The 21,247-nt window shown below is 45.4% G+C and overlaps 1 protein-coding gene across 14 annotated transcripts in view; it reads right to left on the bottom strand.

The window, feature by feature from the left end:
• Nucleotides 1-21,247, bottom strand: part of Dlg3 (discs large MAGUK scaffold protein 3) — a 51,926-nt gene that overhangs the window by 7,831 nt on the left and 22,848 nt on the right. For 8 of the 14 annotated variants that reach the window (XR_015646417.1, XR_015646418.1, XR_015646419.1 and 5 more), the window contains 4 exons: nucleotides 15,460-15,574; nucleotides 4,470-4,646; nucleotides 3,897-3,972; nucleotides 3,022-3,121 (listed from right to left, as the gene is read on the bottom strand). Coding sequence is in view for 10 of the 14 variants with exons in the window: in XM_087600605.1 (XP_087456731.1) it covers nucleotides 3,022-3,121; nucleotides 3,897-3,972; nucleotides 4,470-4,646; nucleotides 15,460-15,574 (468 nt within the window). In the remaining 4 variants the exon portion in view is untranslated. Of the gene's footprint in view, nucleotides 1-1,174; nucleotides 1,221-3,021; nucleotides 3,122-3,896; nucleotides 3,973-4,469; nucleotides 4,647-15,459; nucleotides 15,575-21,247 lie in introns of all 14 variants that reach the window. The other 6 variants (NM_031639.2, XM_087600607.1, XM_087600608.1 and 3 more) reach the window with 1 other exon arrangement.

Below are 21,247 nucleotides of genomic sequence, written 5' to 3'. Positions count from 1 at the left end.
GATGGCTGTTAACAGTCACCAGGAACACTACTCTGAACGTTGGTGTGACCCACAGCCCTCCTACCAATGCTGAGGAGAACTTAGCTTCAGCAATGAGGGGGATGCACCTCGATCCACCACAAGACACACGTCAAATACACAGAAACAACAAGCCAGTAAGACTATCTGGAAGACAGGCTGCCCCTCCCATCACAGACAGTTGGGACCTTCCCATCTTGGAGTGTGGGTGGAGAAAGCTCAAGCAAAGAGCTGCATTCACAGGAGGCACAGACATGGCAGCCCTCTCAAAGGAACAGCAGGCAAATGGAAATGAGACACAGACACATCAAACTATGGAGAGATGCTGCTCGTTTCAGCCAGGACCATAATATGCTGTGCACACCTCCCAAGGACTTGCTGGGTTGTCTGTCACATGTGGCTAGCCCCTGAATTCTCCCTAAGGACAGGGTCCTTTGTCTTCCACCTTTCGCCTTTATTGAGGGACAATATATGTGGACAGAGATGGAAGGCTGTACTCTGGATTTGCAGAGAGTAAGGATGGCTACTAAGGAACCTTCACCTAGGTCCTCCTAGTTCCCACTCTGGAAGTTTTTCCAAATGAAGATGTCAGTCAGAGCTTTTCTGGGATAAAATTCATTCAGCGGTATAGCTAGCCCCACTAGGCCAGCTTGGCTTCTTAGAGATGTTCTAACCATCTCTGACCTTGTGGTGATACCTGAACTCCTGAGGCCACTCAGATGTAGAGTTTGTTCACCCTGTCCCCGCACAGAAGAACTAAACTAGTAAATCTGTGGTTCCCAAGCTCAACCCCTTGGTCGAGGGTTACTTGGGAGAAGATTTAACCAGCAGGCCCCACAGGAAGCTCCAGGAAGCTTCACATCAGCTGAGCACTCACCCTGACCATGCACTTAGGCCCAGCTCACTTCGGTGGGGACACTAAGCTCGTACCCTACCACCAGAGATATAGAAAGTATGCAGGCAGGAACACAAGAGAGTCGTTAGACTACCAGGGACCATTTGGAGCCATGTATTTCCTCCTGCTATGGGAAAGGGTCTCACAAACACTCCCCTCCCTCACCCTTCCCTTTCACCCATGTCCCCTACATCTCCACCCCCACCCCATGAGCTCCATTCATGCCACAAATACAGTTAATGGTGTGTAAGTTTGACTTACTCAGGTTCTTTGCTCCATAATAATCGTCACTTAACCCAGGGAAGTCCTGATTTCACAGACAATAGGGACAGAAAGGGTAAGGGAAGGGGAGGGAGGGGAGGAAAGGAGAAAACCAGGGAAAAGAGAAAAAAAACAGAGAAAAACAACGAAGGGAAGGAAGAATACAGAGGCAGTTGAGCATTAGTGATAGGAGTATGAAATCCAATGAAGACTTAGAACTACAGTGAGGTGAAGACATCTGCCGAAGAAAGAATAATATCCCATGTCAGGTACGATGTCTGGCATTATGCTATTCACTTGTGGCTTAGAGTAGACAGGCTTTCTGAGGTAGTCTACAGCCCACATACCCATAGCACATGACAGGCAAAACTCCAAGGCTTTTTAAAAGTACCTTCTTTGACCAAATGTGTCATTGGAGAGGCCAGGTCTCTGCTTTGCCCCTGCAATCCATCTCCCATTGGTGCATGGAAGACACATGTCTACATGCCAAGTGTGCAGACAGAATTACCATCACCCATACTATACCTTAGTCTCTCCAAGCCCTTCATAGAAAACTTCTCTGTGCACAGAGCTTCCCTAAGCTTTGTTTCTGGAGAACAGATACCAGAAAGTTGCAACCCTATTGGCCAATGGGCACCCCTAACTGGCTAGGTCACTAAATAGTGATATGTCTCAGGCTGGGCTCCTTGGGGAGGTTCAGGGCTAAATCTAGAAAACTGTGGCAACATCATCTCAGATTGTTGTCTTTGGCTCCCATTGCTCACAAGTCGAATCAACCTCCTCTATCCCCTGTCACTGAGTAAGCCTTGGACAGTAGGCCCTAGTCTTCATCTTTATGAAGAAACTTCATTCTATGAGGGTTACCCTGGGTGGCCACAACCTACACAGAGCTTGATCGTAAACCACATGAGCCTACTAGGGGCCATTTTCTATCCAAACTAGTCAGTCTCCTGTCACACCCCATGGCCCTGGATGACAAGATTGCTCCATGAAAGATGGAGAAGTGATTGGTAAATGAGACATTTACAACTTACAATTCCACAATGACATGAACGAGAACCTGCTGTTCAAACCTGACCTGGTGTTCAAGATTACTGTCAGAGCAACTTGTTTCTGAGGCATGTGGTAGAGTAAGGGGATTTAGTAGGATTGAATTGGTTCCTAATGCAGCCCAGTGTTGTAGCCTATTCAATCAATTCAGCTTTGTGTTTCTCAATAAATCTTTATTTAGATAATGCTGAACAACACTGTGTGCACATCAACTCATATAAGCAGGAAGGGCTTCTTGTGGTAACTGGCTTTGCGGGTGCTCTGACGTAATGGGAAGCCTGCTGTGAATCATGTGGGCGTCCTGTGTGCTTATACACACATGAGCATTCCAGACGCAGCAGCCCTACTTTAGGGATCTGAGGAGGGACAGGCTCTTCTCTTAACATTTATCAATGAAATTAAGGGAAAGAAAATATAAGAGGTGAGAGCCAGGGGAGAAACACTCAGTCCCTTGAACTTGTTCTCTTGAAAAACCATTTTCTAACCCTAGCACTTGCTGAAAACCATTCCTTATCACAAGGATGTGCTAGGGTTCCTTATCCGAGCACAGCTCTGTCTCATGCTTCCGACAACGGCGTCTGGGATATCCTCGGAGCCACCGACACTCCGGTCTAAGTGAGGAGCTGGACAAATAAGCCCGGACAGCTCTCTGTGCAGGCCAGGTTCTATACAAATAAGTGGGTGTGTGCACAAGTGCTTGGGCGGCCACCAACACCTTCTAAGGGTAAGGGCAACTGAAGACGAGAAGACAGGGCGGCAAATGGTCTGCCTGCTCTCTGGACTCTGCCGCTACTTACGTTCCTGTATGCTCTTCTCCTGGGCCATGTTTTCTTTGCTCTTGTAAAATGGAAACTTTCGAGAGAGGCGAAAACTCTTTTTACGTTTCGTTTTGATCGACTGTGAAAGAACATGAAGATGGAGGGGGGGAAGGACAGAGGGAGAAAAAAAAAAACAACAATGGATTTTAAAGCATGCAAGAAAACTAAAATGGAGACAATGATGAGCTAAATAAAAGACCATCTTTCACAAATGGAGTCTATGAGATTAAATGAAAGTTGATGTTAAGAGGAAAATTATGTTTTACAGGAAAATGTAGAGATGTTAGATGCCCTGCGGAGTCTAGCATCATTCACTGACCTTCCTACACAATAAAGGTCACTGTTGCTTCCTAGACACAGCCCTAAGGTGCCACTGATAGTCGTCTACTCCAGGCCTCTCTTCCCTCTATTGTTTCACAGGGTCTTTGGCCTTTGCTGCAAAGCTCATCAAAGGAAATGTGATGGCGACTCCCCTTGCCCTGTGCTGTCTGAAGGCAAGAAGATGCTCTGGGGCTGACCTTCTTGGCAAGATGGGATGGTAACAACGGGTTCTGCTCTGGGTCTCCACAGCTCTGGCAGGGTCTGCTGCCAGAAGACAACCACCAAGTCAGCCAGCTCCACCCCTTCTGGAGCCAGTCACCCAATAGCAGGGCCACACACTAACTGTGGGCTTCCAGGGCTCCTGCCGCTTGCTAAAAAGTAGGCAATTTCCTAGCAGGACAGAGCCAGCCCTTGAATAACAGATAGCCTTTCATGCTTCCCAGTTCTCCTGTATAGCAGCCCAAACTTCCATGCCTCTCGGCCCTTTTCACACTCTGGTCGACTGCCTTGGGAGGGTGGGGGTCCCCACTTACCCGATTAGACTCAATCATCCCTGTCCTGGCATGGAATTTCACAGTTTTCAATCGAGCTCGCTCTTTCTTTTCAACCCTGTTTGGGAGTCAAGAAGACTAGTTACTGCCAGCACAAGGTCTCAGCAATGGGCTGTGGCAGGCACAACAACTACACTGGTCCATTTAGTGAGTACCATGTCCCAAATACTGACTCTATTCCAAAAGGCCTAACAAGGCATGCCTTGGGCTCTCAAGTAACTCACAGTATGACAGGCAAGCAGAGACAAACACAAGGACTGGTGTGCTGGAGCACTACTGATTCCTAGTACTCAAGAGACAGAGGGATAAGACTGTAGCAAGTTTAAGGCTAGGCTAGGCTACAAAGAAGTTCCCATCTAGCCTGTGCTACAGAGTGAGACACTGTTTCATAAAACAAATAAAGCAAGGAAAGGGTGGGTGGGAAGGGAAGGAGAAAGAAAGAGGAGAGGGAGGGAGGGGGAGAAGGAGAGAGACAGACACAGAGACAGATAACAAGAACAAGAACAAGAACAAGAAGCCAGGAAAAGCCATACTTAAAAACCCTTGACTGCTCACCTCTTTTTACTAGGGATCACACCAATCTGTTCACTCTCTCCATGTGGAGTCACCAGCCTTGCTTGCCACCACTCATCATCAGAGGCGTTAATGACGTGTAGAATGTCACCATAAGAGAAACTGAGTCCCTGGCTTGGTAGGCAGCTGTCACGAGTCCGATCATAATCAAACAGGGCCCTGAAACAACAGACATAAAAAGTCAAGAGAGATCATCATACTCCGGAATTCTGGGAGACTGGCAGTCAGATAGGTTATCGGAAGAGAGCCAACCTCATAGCACAGCACATAGGAAGAGACTGTGTGAGATGGCACCTTGTTTCAGGCCCCAGTGTGTGTGTGTGTGTGTGTGTGTGTGTCCCCAGTGTGTGTGTGTGTGTGTGTGTGTGTGTGTGTGTGTGTGTGTGTACACGTACCTCTTTTCAAAGAAACAGCCTATTCCCCAAGGAATAGGCCCCAGTGTGTGTGTGTGTGTGTGTGTGTGTGTGTGTCCCCAGTGTGTGTGTGTGTGTGTGTGTGTGTGTGTGTGTGTGTGTGTGTACACGTACCTCTTTTCAAAGAAACAGCCTATTCCCCAAGGAGCATTAGGGAAATTCTTCCACAAAGCCCATCTCCTCCAAGCTTCTAGACACACAGTAGCAGCCAAAAGTAAGAGCTGCTTCGCTGCCTATGCTACACCCTAAAGTGCAGTGGGATATGAGAGCGAGTTGGAAGCAAATGCAAAACAAAGCTCCTAAGTCAGGTCCTAGTGAAGCCAGTCTACCGGGTGCCACCAGAGCGTCCCACCCAGGGAACCAAGCACACCTAACTAAATCTAATCATCTCATCCCGTGCTAAGTGTGTGCAGCCTGCACAAACAGGAGACTTCAGTCATGTGTTATTTCTGCGTATGTTTGTGTGTTACAGGGTATGTGATATGTGTGTTGATACTCATAGAGGTCAGAAGAGGGTGTGGGATCTCCGGCAGCTGCAGAAACAGGTGGTTGTGAGCTGCCCGCCTTGGATGCTAAAAACCAAACTCAGCTGCTCTGGAAGAGGAGCTAATGCTCTTAACTGCTGGACTACCTCTCAACCCCCACCACCCACACACGGACACATGGACACACGGACACACGGACACACACACACACATACCCCTCTTCCTCCCCCCTCCTCCCCTTCTTCCTCTTCCTCTTCCTCCCCCACCCCTGTCCTCCTCCTGTTTTGACAAGGTCTGACTATGTAGTTCTGGCTGTTCTGGAACTCACTATGTTGACCAGGCTGTCCTGAAAATCACAGGGATCGACTTCCTCTGCCTCCCCAGTGCTGGAATTAAAGGCATATGCTGCCATGCCTGGTTCTCTCATTCTTTAACAGTGCCCACCGGCCAGGGGACTGTCCAGCACCCAATGCTAAGACTTTACTTTCATCCGAGTTGTCTCACTTAGCAGGAAGCTACAAGTCCAAAATACCTTATCTCCATGTGTACAAGCCGAGATGAAAGAGAGGGTGTAGAAACAACCCTCTTGAGACTCGGTGTCAAGGCAACTTGAAGATGAAAATATCCAAGCTCTAACAAAAAGCCTTTAATTCATAATGCATGCACTCCTGGCAATAAAGGCAAGGGCAGAGGCCAACAGATAAAGCATTTGGTCTACAAGATCTTTTCCAAGCTCTGTGTGACAGGGGCAATTCATTTGAAATGAATTGAGTTCCATGCAACCTAACACAAGGCAGGCATCTGTCAGCTGTTCTACAAAGACCAACAAGCTTGAGCAATGTAATCTAACTGATGAGCAAAATACAATGGCATTAGGAGTTCCAAAACTGAAGTAGAAGAGCAGAATTTGTATTAAGCACACATTAGTTTGGAAATTTCAAGAGAGAAATAGAAAGATGCCAAAATGAATCAGGAATTGGGTGTAGTGACACAGGCTGGTAGTTAAAGCACCGGAGAGGCTAAGGCAGAAGGATCCTGAGTATGACATACAAAGTACAATGGTTTGAATGAGAATGGCCCCTTACACTCATATATTTTAATGCTTGGTCCACTTGGAAGAACTGTTTGGGAAGGATCAGGAGGTGTGGCCTTCTGGGGTAGGCTTTGAGGTTTGCCATTCTCAGTTAGCTCCCTTTGCCTGCTGCTTGATGATCAGAGGTAAGCTTTTGGCTCCAGTACCATTCCTGCTGCTGTGCTTCCCCACCACAATGGCCACAGACTAAGCCTCTGAAACAGTAAGCAAATCCCTAATTAAATGCTTTCTTTTATTAGTTGCCTTGGCCATGGTGTTTTGGCACAGTAGTAAAAAAGTAATTAAGGCAACTAGTAAGATTCTATCTCAAAAACTGAAAACAAAAATTGAAAACAAAACTAAAGCCAAACAAAAGAACTGAGGTAGATTACAGTCTTATGTATGTATGTACGTACGTATGTACGTACGTACGTACGTACGTATGTATGTATGTATGTATGTATGTATGTATGAACGTAGAGTTGACTGTAAATATAAGGTGTGTTTTAGCATCCAAAGAACTGGGCTTGGCCTTTGGTGACAATAACAGCAAGCAGGGGACATATGGGAGAATTAATACAAATGAGTTTTCTAGAGCCAAGAATCCAATAATTTGTCATTTTAAAACATCTGAAAGTTTGACTAAAATGTACATGGCATCTACTTCTGGGATAAGCTCAGGCCCTGCACAACACTCAACACACACGGATCCAAGCCAGCAAGAAGGCCACACTAGGACTTTACTGTTCGCTTTGTTTTGTAACCACAACATGTGTTCCTTTAACAATTTCCAAAAATGGAAGTCAATTAATGGAGAAATTGAGAAATAGCTCCACTAAGTACAGGCTTGAGCCTTTTACTTCAGGAGAGGCGCTAAGTTCCCTGGCAAACAAAGTCAAAAGGTTATATAACTCCAAATTCCCATTAAAAAGTAGCACCTGTTCCATTTGGCTTTTGTTTGACAGCTCTATGGATGATTGGACAAGGCTATATCAAAGAAGGGGATGGACAACAAACATGAGATCTCAGTTTTAAATTCTGAACTAATATGTACAGTAACGAACCCAAACGATGAATTGAGAATTCCCCTTTCTATGAATCAGGTCTGCCAATAGCAAAAGAACTCAGCAGAACACTGGGACCTCAATGTTCACTCTGTCCACTTTGCTATCTAGAAGAGGAAATTTCTTAGACATTCTTGATGCTTCTTTCCAGCTCTAGCACTTAAAGAGCTGGGGTCTTTCCTTCAACAATTCCTTCCTTTGTCCTGATTTTGGTCTGTTTTCAAAACCCACGATATGGGGTTTTCTCCAAATCCACTCCCCTGTCCCTGTAAAAATTCTGATACTCCAAGAACTAGAAGATATCCTCCAAATGAAGGCCTAGAAGTGCATGGGACATTAGGGTCGTTTACTTCTTTGGTAAGTCTCTCAAGCTCCAGTAAAGTACTCCATTCATGTTCATGCAAGCAGCCAGCGATAATTAATCTCAGTGGGTCACACACAAAGGAACAAGAAAGAGGAATGAGGAACGAGGATGAAAATGACCAAAATTCTTGCTTCCCCTAAACACTCGCCCATGAAATTGTCAAAAAAAAATTAAAAAAGAAAATTGTGGCCTTCCATCAATGACAGTTGGCCAAGCAGCCTAAAGTCCTAAAAAAGGGACAGGCCTCACTCAGCCTTTTACTCTAAGCACCGCCTTCCTCCAAGCCTCTCACAGTTCCTCCCTCTCCACCTTTAGCCTAGGGGAATTAGGTAGATACTAGCTCTTCTAAAGCCAAACTGAATCACTGTCCCAGAATTGAAGTTTACCATATACAAGGCCCAAATGACCCAGAACCATTTCAACCTCTGATTCAAAGAGACAGAAGGAAGAAAAAAAGAAAGCCAAACCTTTGTCCTCACACCTAAAAAAGGACATAATAAAAGATCTGCAGTGAGAGAGAGAGAGAGAGAGAGAGAGAGAGAGAGAGAGAGAGAGAGAGTGAGTGTGTGTGTGCGTCTCCACATGTAAAAGGCTTACTGGAGGACAGGTGTGTTAGAAGACCAAGAAACCCCCCTTTTCCTCTGAATCTTAATTTTAACTTCTTCCTCGATTATTATTATAATCATCGTTGTTGTTGTTGGCCATGAATGTCACGGAACATTGTGGAAATCAGAGACCAACTTTGTGGAGTTGGTTATCTGCCTTAACCTTCAGATGGGATCTGGCAAATCAAACTCAGGTTACCAGGCTTCCAGATTCCATGGGAAGCACCTTTACTCACTGAGCCATCTTGTTGGCCCAATACAAAGAATTCTATGAAGTTAATATTAAATTAAGGACCAGTGATGTCACTGAGAAACATTGTGATGAAAGGCCAACACTTCCAGAACTATTTCCACTCCCAAGCCCAAAGCCACGGTGCTCTGTATAACCAGCAGAAAGTAACTTTCCAGCCTTTCAGCCATGGCTATGTATTTAAGAAGCCCCAAGGTGAAGCAGATCCTGGGGACCCCTACAACTTATCAATCATCAAGGTCAAACCAGAAAAATATTGAATTGTTTAAAGAAGAAACTATGCAATAAGGCCTGGGAAAATAGAGAGATAGCACAAAGAACCTTCCACTGATGTTCCATGAGCAGGAGGTGGGATAGACCAGGAGTGTCCAGGTTCACATCCCAGACTGGTCTTCAGCAATCCAGCATTGCAGGCCACTGCCTGATCCCCTAAGGAGACAATGTTTCTAAAGGTCTTGGGAGCTATATTGTTTAAGAGGTGACTTTTTAAATATCTTCAAAGAGATCTTGCATGTGCCCATCCACAGGGGTAATGCAGACGGTTCTAGGAGACTCTACCAAATCTTCATTTCAGCTGACCCCTCTCTAATAGGAGGGAAAGAAGGATATAATCAGCTCTCTAAGCAAACAGATTACCTAGCAAAAGTCTTTGTAGTTCAGATCATAAATTCTGAGGGTTGAGTATAAAAGATCCAAAGAAGTCATAAGCACCTTGCACAGCCATTGTGGCACCTTAAACTTAACAAGCAAGAATACAATGAAAATGCAACTCCCTGGAGGGAACTGGTTAGGCAGGTTTCCTAACAGAGAGCAAACAAAACAGTTTAGTACTAATAGCCTAGAAGACAAGGGGCTGCTTCCACAGAACTCACAGGATTGTGCTGACCTCCTGACCTACAGGCCACCTGTCTTGCATGGGTTGTATTGTTCCCCTCAGCCTCCTGAACAGATCCTCCATGGTTCAGCCCAAGTTTCTCTTGCTTTGGGATGCTGCACAGCCCAAATTTCCTTTGTAATCCATTCCAGACATTTGGTAGCAGCCTTCCTTTATAATTTCTATTTATGGCAATTTAATTCTTGCATGATTAGTTTTGAGTTTTCATAGCAGACCACCAAGGAAGCCCTTCTCAGTGTTTGTGGAGGGTGGATGAGCCCAGGCTATCCCACAGAACACCCTCAAGTGTTCTGTGTTCCTCAGTGTTCTGCTGTGTTTCCCTTCCACTGAAACGGGGGTCTGGGGTACCACTAAAGTGTTAAAGGGAGCATATAATTTGAAGACTAGATAGCCTATCTGTTGTCCAGTTGACCTAATATGAGCACAGAGAACCATAAAGTTGCAGTTATACATCAGCTCTTGACCTTAGTAGAAAATTAAAAGTTTCCAGCAGCTTCCAAAAACAACCTAAAACTCTAAAGCCAAATTTTCAAGGGACACTGAGCGTGGATCCTAAGGGAAGCACCAAATGTGGCTACCAGAGACAGGTATCTTGATGCACTTTCAAAAAACGAGCAGGTCAGGGACTTCATCTCTACTCTACCTAAAAGGGCCAAGCCCTACAGGGCAACCATGAATTTTAAGAGACATTCAAGGACCAACAACCTATAATAAGAGATCATGCAGGGCTCACAGGTCCTGCAGATGCTGGGAAAATGGAATGAGTATTGGTACCAGTGCTCGGAAGCAGGCTGTTCCGGCAGCCACTGGTAGCACTGAGGATTTCCATGCATTTATTGCTACTTTTAACTCAAGCCTGTGTGTGCAGGTCAGTTCAGCAGTGGAGTACTTGCTAGTACATGTGAGGCTCTAGATTTGACCCCTAACTCTGCAAAAATAAATAATATTGTCACCACCCCCAATTCTGTCAGAAGTTCCAATATTTTCTTTTTAGCATCTTCATCCCCTACTAGAGCTTAATGAATAAATCAAACTGAGCTTCAAAGAACGCCACCCTGGGCAAAGTGTCCTGGTATTGGCGGAAGAAACACTCTCCAGTCTTTTTTGATGACCAAGCCAATATACTAACATTGTTTCATTGAACCAAACTACAGATGCCTCAACAGGATTCCCATTTTAGAGTGGGAAGAAGACTGGGAGATGGCCAGCGAAGAGGCCAAAATTCCCGAACTGCCCATGCTGTCCTGGGGCTGCACAGGTGCAGTCAGATGAGTCTGCACAGACTTTCAAAGCCACTTCTACAACTGCACAATTGAGCCTCTGGGGCAACCTTACAGTCCTAGGCCATTCATTCATTCGTTTATAAAATCAAAGTCAGGTCTGGAACTTAAACCTACTCAGCAGCCTTGCCTTGTCTTCACGTGCAAATGGCCGAAATCAAACATCTAGTCAACAAAACATTGTGAGCCAGAGGCATGAGAGTGATTTCTGTGGTCCAGTCTAGCACAGAACACCACAGTAGCCGAGCAAAAGCCCTAGGCTGGGCACGCACAAAGGCTCTGTTCATCACACTCACCCAATAAGAGATGGTTCTAGTGTGGTAAAGAGAGGAAAGGGCTTTCTCGTTAAGTTCCTGGTGGATCTAAAGCCGACTGCCAGTGTCCAGACACCGTTATCTTTCCTTCTTCCCCCTGCTCCCTCCTGAAAACTCCCAGAACCCCTAACGGCTGCAGCCCCTAGGGTTCTACCTGGTACAGCCTCAGTGCAGCTATGAGAGGGAGTTACCTCCTTCAAAATTGCTCTGGAAACCCATGCAAACAAGAGGGAGATAGATCCTTTGGAGGGGAGGGGAGGGGAGGAGAGGGGAAGAGAGAAAAGAATAGCAAAATTGAAACCTAAACTGAAACCCAAACTGAATGCAGCCACATCACCCTCTGGGTAAAAGTCAGCTGCAGGAGGACAGGAACCAGACCACTGCTTCCCTGAATCTATCCCAGCAAGCAGGCTCAAGTTATTAGTTCTGCACTACTGCCTTCCACAGAACAGGAAACATAATGTTTAGTTGCTCCACTGATGTAAAAATAAATGTCAATCACAGTATAAAGTGGCCATTCTTGAGCATTCTGACTGTTAAAAACACATTCTGTACCAGACCACTGTCCTAGGCCTGTAATCCCAGCTACTTGAAATGCTGGGGTGGGAGGAGCTCAAGATTGAAGTCAGCCTAGGCCACACAGTGAGATTCTGTCTCAAAAGAAAAAAGAAAGAAAAAGGAAAGAGGGCTGAGGATATAGACTAATGGTAGCGTGTGTGAAGCCCTAGGTTCAATCAATCCTGAACACTGGGAGGAAATACCAACTGACCAAACAATGTCAACAATGACCCAAAAAGAAAAAAGATCATTGTACACAGTACCCTGAAGCTCTAGAAGAGGTAGCTAGGGATATGGTGGGGGGGGTTTTGTTGTTGTTGTTTTGTTTTTTACCAGCACTCTAGCCAATCCAAACAGCCAGGGAGTTGGGGAAACTCAGTGCATTTCAGTTCACAGTCCAGTTTGCGAGTTTCCTGGCCGTCTCACTCAAGCCTCAGTTTTTCTCATATGCAAAATGGGATCAAAATGTGCCATTATTTAAAGGATATTAAAAAACCATTTAAAGAGAACAATAAAGGTCATGATGGTGCAGGGGTTCCCTTAGCTAAGGATGCCAGCACACGACGAAAAGCTTCAGAACAAAACAGGCCCAGAATAGTGCTTTAGCTTGAACTCTGCAGTGCCCAGGGCCAAAAGTCACCCAGGCTCTTGTATAACCCCTTCAGTGACAAAAAATCAAGTATCTTCTCTCAAGAGGCAGACCATTCCATTTCAGACGTTTTATTATGAGCTCCTTCATCCTTACACTGAAGAGAAATATGCCCTGGGTGACAGAACAAATCCCTTTTCCACATAACAAGGTAAGGAAATTAGCTTAAAGAACGCTAAGAGGAGGGAAGGAGTCCAGTGTGAATGTGCCATTGTCAGAGGCATGAGGTGAGCAGCTTTCTTTTCTGCACATGGTCATCGGGTTGTTGATATGCAAGTTTGAGGCTCTGAAAAGCAATGGTATTGCCATCTCGGGCCCAGAGCTAAGGAGGTGTTTAGGGACAGTTAGCAAGGCAGACAGAGCGTCTAAAGCAGCAAGCAAATGCCTTGTAGAAACACAGGTGATGAGGAGGTCAGGCTGGTGTGGAAGAAGCAGCGAACCAGTCATTGAATATGGCAGCCATGACGTCACTGCTCATCCCTGGCAAAGGCTCCTCTGGAGCCTTCTTGGGCTGTCAGGAACCACATCACCAGGCTGAAAAGCTAGTGCTCCCAATATATGAAGCTACTAAAGAAATGACTGGAAGAAGTGGCAGTGGAGAGTACGTGATTATAAAATTCCCCAGCCTGGATGTTAGGAGGCTAGGCTTCTGTGAATGATATTCCTTTGTTCATATTTCTAGGGGGCAACACTGCCTATGGCCCAAGACAGTGTTTTCTGGACACTAAAAACAGAAAAGAATCTCATTCTTGGGGGTGGGGACAGAGCTCAGTCAGAAAAGTATTTGCTGTGCAAAGCCAAGGACCTGAGTTCAATCCCTAGCACGTGCACAAAAATGCTGGGCATGGTGGTACATGCCTGCTTGCAATCCCGGTGCTGGGGAAGCAGAGGCAATGAGAGACCCTGGGCTCACAGGCCTAGCCTTCGCCCATCACACACACACACATGCATATGCATGCCCACACATACACAGCTATGCAGGCAGAGTTGTTAAATGCAACACGCACAAAAAAAAAAAGGACTCCATTTTCCTCTATTAATGCCTGCATTTGCCTGGTTTCACTAAACGACTTGTTTTTCTACAGTCAGAGTAATTTCTTAGGGAACTAGTGTTTCCTGCCACAGAATTCAGAGAAAGAGAGGGGGTAATAGTTTAGGAAACTATTGGTATGGATGGATTGTTTTTCTTTTTAAGAATGTAAGAAACAAGCTGAAACTAGTTGTGCAGGCCTGTAATCCCTACTACCCAAAAGCTGAAGGAAGAGGATTATAAATGCAAAGACTCATTTGGGCTACAGAGAGCAGGTCAAGGGGTTAACCCAGGAAAGGGCTCCCACTCCCAGTTGTCACCTTAAACATCATTTCCCCTGACTGCTCTAATGATCACAAACAATTCCTATTCTAAACCATACCTACTTGCCTCAGAGGACAAAGGTATCTAGCCAAGGTTAGGAGGACATTATATAAACTGATTCACTAGAAAGTCATGGTCTTCCCCTCCTTCCCAGAGTCCAGGTGAGTGGATACCTTGCCTAAGCCATAGAACTGTGGTCCACATCAAGAGCCAGTGCCCGGTTCCCCTATCCAGGCAGGGACAGCAGTAGCAGAGGCTAGGCGGAGAGGAGAGATCTAAAAATAAAGCTCTCTGAAGGAACTGTCTTGCCTAAAGAGAGCTTCCCACGCGCACTGAAGTGCCACATCTGCGGGGGCTGGAAGCATGGAATGGAACAATCCTGACCAAGTCACATAAATATTACCCACTTTTGGGGGTGACAGCACATGATGGTTTCCCCCACATCAGAGACCCACTGCCCATGTTGTAGGTCCTGAGCAAGCGCTTCAGTGACCACCAAGAGGCCTTTCTTCTCCAGGAAGGAGACCGGAAAGATGGCTGGGCCTTGCCAAGCCTCTTTCCCCTTCTGTGCTGCCAGCAGGAGGTGAATGCAGCAAAAGTTCTCCACCCACAAAGAGCAGAGTGCAGGGTTCACTTTAGAAAGGAACTCTAAGGAGCCTAGTGGGCCTCAGATGCACAGAATGCTCCCTAGGCAGACTCCCTGTGCAGCGGGGTCACTGACAACCAACTGTGGAAAAAGAAAAGCAAGCACGTGAGAGCTGCAATTAGCATTGACATCAGTTAGCTACCGTCATTTCACACCCCAAGGACACAGTAATTGTCACGTTACCAGGCAACTGGCCTCTCCTTCCCGCCTCCAGCAAGTATCAGAGGCCACCAGAAACTGTTCAACCAGTTAAATAAGCCTGGGAAGACTGCTGGCTCTGGGGAGGAATCCCACCACCACTCTAAGGGCACCGACCTTAGAGTACTGGTGACCAGACTGTTGGTGCTCAAGAGCATGGCAGGAAGAAGGAAACTACCCCTAATTCTAAGAAAAGTTCAGTGCTCTCTTATCAGTCTACTAACTGAAGGTTTTATACTTTGACCCCTTCAAGGGTCAAAAGCTCAGTCTTTGACGAAGTCCCCATATAGCTTTCAACAATAAACTGTCCCTGCCTTTCCCTTCTAAGGGTGAATACGCCATCTTGTCCTAGGAATCACATACCTTGGGTGGAGAAAGGGGGACAGGAACATAGCAAAACATCCAGAATGCAGCAACCTGCCAGCTCTTTGGTCTCTTAAAAGGCCCTGTACCAGGACTCTGTGAGAACGGATATGCTGACACAAATCCTCATGGCTACCATGCATATGCGGAAGGAGATGCTAACTTTTCCCCTCAAAGTACAGACTGCAAGTAACAAACTTAAAGTTTCAAGTGTCGTTTGAATGCCGACTAGCAACAATCACCTAACAGTCTTACAATTAGAGCAAAATGAACATTTCCCAGACTGACTCATTTGTAAGTGAAAAGGAAGAAAGCAGTTCAGAAAAGGGAGGAGATACTGACCATAAAATCCACGCCGTGAGCACACAGTACAAAGTGTTGGTTTAGTGCAGGGAGTACACAGTCCCCACCCTACCAGTTAGACAAGAATGGCTAGGCCCGGTGCTCGGCCGGGCAGCTTACCTGACATACAAGGACCTCTTCTCACTGGTTCGGAGAGACCCGGACCCCGAGCTCATGCTGCTGTTCATCATTTGTTCTCGCAAGTCATGGATCTTGGATTCAAAGCGACTGTACTCTGTCAGGGAGACAAGAGGAAAAGATTGAACCCAAGGAGCTCCATGGGCCAGCACACTCTCGGCCAAAAAGTCAGGAGGACACTAGGCTTCAAAGCAGCCAGGAGCTGGAATCTTTGCTTTGATAAGCAGAGTCCCTCCCCCAAGTTGAGAAAGACAGATGAACCCTCCCCACCAAGAAGGGAAAAAAGCACCTAGAAAAAAAGAGTTGCATTTGAGCATGTCAAATGGAAACAGCTTTTATCTGCTTCAGAATCTCACTGATCCTTAAAAACTAACAACTGGAAAGAGGTTCCAGGGCAGCCTTTATAAATCTTTAGAGCAGGCACTAAGGCCGAAGGAGAGCAGATGGGCAAGGAGACTTTCCCAAAAAGCTCACTGCAGAGAACAGATGGCCCTGAGACACGGGGCAGGGGGGCTGGAAGGGACCAGGGGCTATTCAATCACTGTTAGGTAAGGAGGACAGTTTTCCTGGGATAACACTTTTAGTGGAGACATAGTAGATCCCAGTACAAAGTCTAAAAAGAAACAAGCTGCAACCATTTGTCCAGCATTAAAACTCGAGCTCTCCTTACACAACATTTTCAGGTCTATAATTGCTTTGGAAAGTGGGGTGTGCTGAGAGGCACGCGATATAGAAATGTCAGAGAATGAGGCCGACTTCAGTGACAAGCTGACTTTAAAGGCAGTCAAGATTTATACTGAGGGTTGAAGGTTGAGCAACTGCTTAAAAACACTTCCAGGGGAAATTTTTCACAAAAGCATTTTTAAGCACCGCAGAGGGGCTGGCAAGAAGCAGCCCCACCTCGTCGGTGCGACTCTGTGGGAGAAAAGACAACACCTGCTCCAACACCTGCCCTCCCCTGCTCCCTCGATCCCTGGGCAAAGCAGCCTGACCTTCAGCTGGGTGAAAAGGGAAATGCGCAGAAGCCAAGGTGAGCACGGGGCGGAGCTAAAAGTCACCTAAATCCCCTCCTCTCCAAGTTTCTTTTTCTTCACTGTGGTATCAATGGAGCCAACTGGTTCAATTCGCATGTTCTTTCATTCATCACGAACTGAGTGTTACTGAGATTTGTCCTCATTACTTACTCCTGTCCCTACAACCCTGGAGGAAGCAGTTGACTCACTGACTCACCTATTAAATGGCGGAGTGGGGTGGGCACAGCAGCTGGACATTGTGCCTGTTCTGAGACTTACAAGGTAACACAATAATATAAATAAGCTGTCCTAATCTAAATGTAAAGGGTGGTAACTGATTTGTCATAGAAGCCTTGGGCAGCTCGGAGAGACAGGATACTTGCCTCACCCCAGGGCTTGGCCTCTAACCCCTGAATCAGGGATCATTTCTCGCTCCTTCCTTCCAGGCCCTCCCTTCCAGCTCACTCACTCAGGGAAGAAGCATGCAGGCAAGAGATGTGACCAGGCAGTACTTCCTTGGTGACGATGAATCAAAGAACTGTACCCAAATCTGGACTGAGTCTAGCACAGTGGTTCATACCAGTAACTACAGAACCCAGAAGGGTCATAAATTCCAGGTCAGCCTAGAATAGAGCCCAAGACCCTGCCTTACTAAAACAATAGAACCCCCAAACAGAACAACAACGAGTGATAGCCAATCTATCTGCAAGTTTTCTGCTCCTGTCTATGCATATTCTTTGGAAGTGACCCTGCCCGATGAACTCTAACAGAGCAGCAGCAGGCCACAGCGGTTGCCTAGTAACTGTTTCTCAAAAAGAAAATCCTTTAAAAACCACCACCAAGCCACCATTTCCTCAAAACTCATAATCCGAGGTTGATAATTCTGAGCCAGGGGACCCAAGTAAAGTAAGAAAGGGAAGGAGGGTAAAATTACCACTCTGAGGGATCTGGTAATGGTTTCCAAGTTCCTTGGAGTGCGGTATTCATTTTTCTCATTCATATGAACCCCTAGAGTTTCACTCCTTACCAGTTTCTAACTTCTAGCTGGATACTTATCTACTGACCACTGGACACAGACTACCCTGTGCTAAATGACTGTTGAGGAAAACTGTGTTCAAACAGAAGCATCTGTTATCAAACTAATAAAGCAAATGATTTATTTAACGGATGGCCACCAGCTTCACTGAGGATAGCCAAAGGCAATAAAGAAGTATCATGGAGTAGAAGAGATGGCTCAGTGGTTAAGAGCACTGGTTGCTCTTGCAGAGGACCTGAGTTCAATTCCCAGCACAAGCATGGCAGCTCCATGAGAGCTGAGGCTTGAGTTCCAGGGGTTAACTGTTGGGAGCAACTGAGATTGCTCAACACTGTTTTAGGATGTTAATAACCCCCACTGGTCACCCAGTTAACAGATCCACAGTGCTAGGGAGAGAACAGAGGCCCAGACAAGCCCTTTCCCAGTAAGCTACATCCTAGGACTGGTTAACATACTTTATAGAGAACGAAGACAAAGTCATTCCAACCATAATGTATGTGGAATGGACTTAAGACAGTGACTCTTAATATTATTAAATATTTCCTTCACTTATAAAACAGCTAAATTCGAAGACTTCACATGATTGTTCTTTCCCTTCCACTTACGGTAAAGCAGTCATTATTTGGAGGGCATCTCTTAGGCCCAAGTCAGTGCGTAGGAAGCTACTTGACAATCCTTCCTTCTGAGAGGGCCCCACTTCAAATAGGCTACTTTCAAGAAGCACCACATATTACTAAAATCTCAAGTCTATTAAACTGCACTTTATTCATTTTCCCATTCAGATAAACTCAACCATTTGTGACCCACAAAGATATCCACGATGAGTCATACTCCGCTTCCTCCTTCCCTTTTACCAATGCTAATAATACAGGGAGAAAGAAGCCACAAGGAGAAGCCAGTACAGAAAGGATTTCTCAGGGACCATAGTGTGCCTTTAAGATCAGAATTCTGGGAAGACCCTCTATGCTGCCCCTGATACACTATATCATTAGCCACTGAATGGAGCAGAGCCCAGAAATCTGTCTTCAAAAAGCATTAAGTAACCGTGATGCCCCATCAAGTTGGAAGCCGCTGGTCTGGACCTAGAGAAGTCAGTTTGGTTTTAAGTAATGGCAAGGCAATGACTCTGCAGAAAGTTTTCAAAGGAAGGCAGGGCATGAGGGATGGCATGCTCCCCCAAACATTTGATAATACAATCTCAAACCTACAAAAAGGACAATGCAAAAGAGGCCATTGCCCAATGTGCCTGCAAAGTTTTTCTTTTTAAAAACTACAACAGTGGGATTTTTCAGCTCTCTAAGTCCCCATCCTGCTTTGTCTGTTACATACATATGCTTCTTCATCTCCAATTAATGATTTTTCAACTGCAAAATAAAACCACACATGATGGATTTTTAAAAATTTGCAGTACTGGTGATCAAACCTAGGACTTCATGCATGCTAGGCAAATGCCCTACCACTGAGCACAGCCCCTGACTTAAAAAAAAAGTTTCCAATTTCTTCTTTCTAATTTCTGTCTGGTTTCCTCCTTCCACTATTTGGAAACAATCACTGTTAGTATTTTTCATATGTATTTTTCATATCCATGTAGTCACAGCTCACACAGATTCATACACATACTTGTTCTCATTCTTGGATGTCATGGAAACCCATTCACATGAGCACACAAATGAAGACCACATACATATTAATGGCCACATAGTATTGCCTATTAGAGAGGACATAATGTATCTTAGTCCATCATATCCTGGTCAATGTAGATGGGGCTCTTGCTATCTAGCCAGGAAAACCTAGTGTTCACTTGCTGTATAGCTCAGGCTGGGCTTCAATTCATGGCAATTCTTCCTCTCAGACTCTGAGGTGTTGAGATTATAGGTGTGGGCCAACACATGCAGCCTACATTTTTCAATGTTCAATCAATGCTGCATTGTATAATTGTATGAATCTGTCTGAAGCATACATTTCTAAATGTCAAAGTACAGAGTCAAATGTACAATCAGTGCGCACTCAAATCATCCCAGAGCTGCTGAAGAGGATATAGTACAGTGCTAGCATGCTTGCCTGTCATGCATGCGACCCTGAGTTTTATCTCAGCGCTACAAAAAAGCAGTTTTGATTGTAACTAACTATATGAAACCCTGACATTCTGAAGCCTTTCTGACTGTAAAGAGAAAATGATATTTGGAAGCTTCCAGAAGCTTTTTGGTTTCTGTAAAAGTAGAGGCAATATTTACTTTTGAGGACAGACTGATCTTTTGTTTGGGAAACCTTTTGTTTGGGGACTAGACTTTAATGAGCCTTTCAGTTATGCAAAAGTAAAGCCAAGATTTTACTCTGGAACAGACCACCATTTCCTGGCCTTTTGGTTAAGATGAAGTATGGAAAGGATAAGACGGAAAGGAGATGTGATGTTCTCTGCATGGTAATGTGAAGGACTGTTCTGCTATCGAGTGTAGCTGCCAGTCGTCTAGCATTAGGGCCCAGGTCTCTGGCCTCCCTTCTCCTTTTTCTGGGTACTGTTAAGTCTATGTCAGCTACTACGTATAAGATGGTCTACCTGTCTTTATAAGTATACTAGGCCTAGATTGACCACCCACTGTGCCTTCTCCTACCCGAAACCCAAGCCTTTCTTTCCTTACACTAAAATGTCCCCTTACTATTGCTTTTCTATTGATTTAACTTCCTCATTTTCTCTTGATAGTTCAGTTTCTTTAAAGACCGGTCTGTTGCTCAGGCCTCCGGAAAATCCTGGTCTCAAAAGATCCTCCAGCCTCAACCTCCTAAATAGCTGGAACTACAAGTATGTGCTGTGACACCAGTGTCATAAGGTTTTATCTCTGCCCCCAAGCTACGACTTAGGTCACATTGCCTCTGCCGTGACTTAGGTCACATTGTGTCATCTCTTTTCCTCTGGGCCACTGCTCTATTGTGGTAACTGATCTTTAGATCCTTATTTGGCCACCATAAAACTACAGCTTTGAGACTTCCCCAGCCAAGTATGCACGATCACAGCAACTAAAGAATCTAACCTTAATATCTGAAGTAAACAAGGACTGCTCCACCATTCCTACATATTATCTACCTCTTTCTCATTTTACACATGCTCTTGAATTCCCTGGTCTGAGACCCTTGAACACAACTCATTCCCATCTCTTCTGCCCCACTCCTCCATTGATTTTCACTGCCTGAAGCCAAACACTCTGTGGGCCCTTCAACACCATTCCTTCATCACTGTACAAGTCGTATCCATTCATGAACTTATTCACATATTTACCAAGTGTCTACTGCATACCAGTCGCTGTGTTAGCTGAGAATATAGCAGTAATGAAAGCAGTCTATAAATTGCAATCATATCAACAACCAACTACTTAATTATTTCAACCTTTAACACTGCAATAAAATAGTAGAGGAAGATTCAGACAGAGTGACCCAATCTACTTGGGGAGAGAGATTTCAACAAAAAGTTCTCCCAGGGAAAGGTGACATTTAAGTCCACAGGAAGGGGAGAGAAGAAAAGAGAAGGGGAAAGAGAGGAAAGAGGAGTCGGGAGAGAGAATATGAACTTTCTGACCTTGAGGTCCCACAAAATGCTGAGTAGGGAAGGCATGGCTGAATCCTACTTAGCTCCTGTTCGGAACGAATCCCAACAGCTCCCCAAACTGCTCATCAGTTCCTATGGAAGTGTAGCCGTTCAGATCCCAAACTCACACACTTCTCATTT

The sequence above is a fragment of the Rattus norvegicus genome, chromosome X, assembly GCF_021556685.1.
Source record: "Rattus norvegicus strain SHRSP/BbbUtx chromosome X, alternate assembly SHRSP_T2T, whole genome shotgun sequence".
Taxonomy (NCBI): Eukaryota; Metazoa; Chordata; class Mammalia; order Rodentia; family Muridae; genus Rattus; species Rattus norvegicus.
This window is presented reverse-complemented; position numbering and strand designations above follow the sequence as displayed.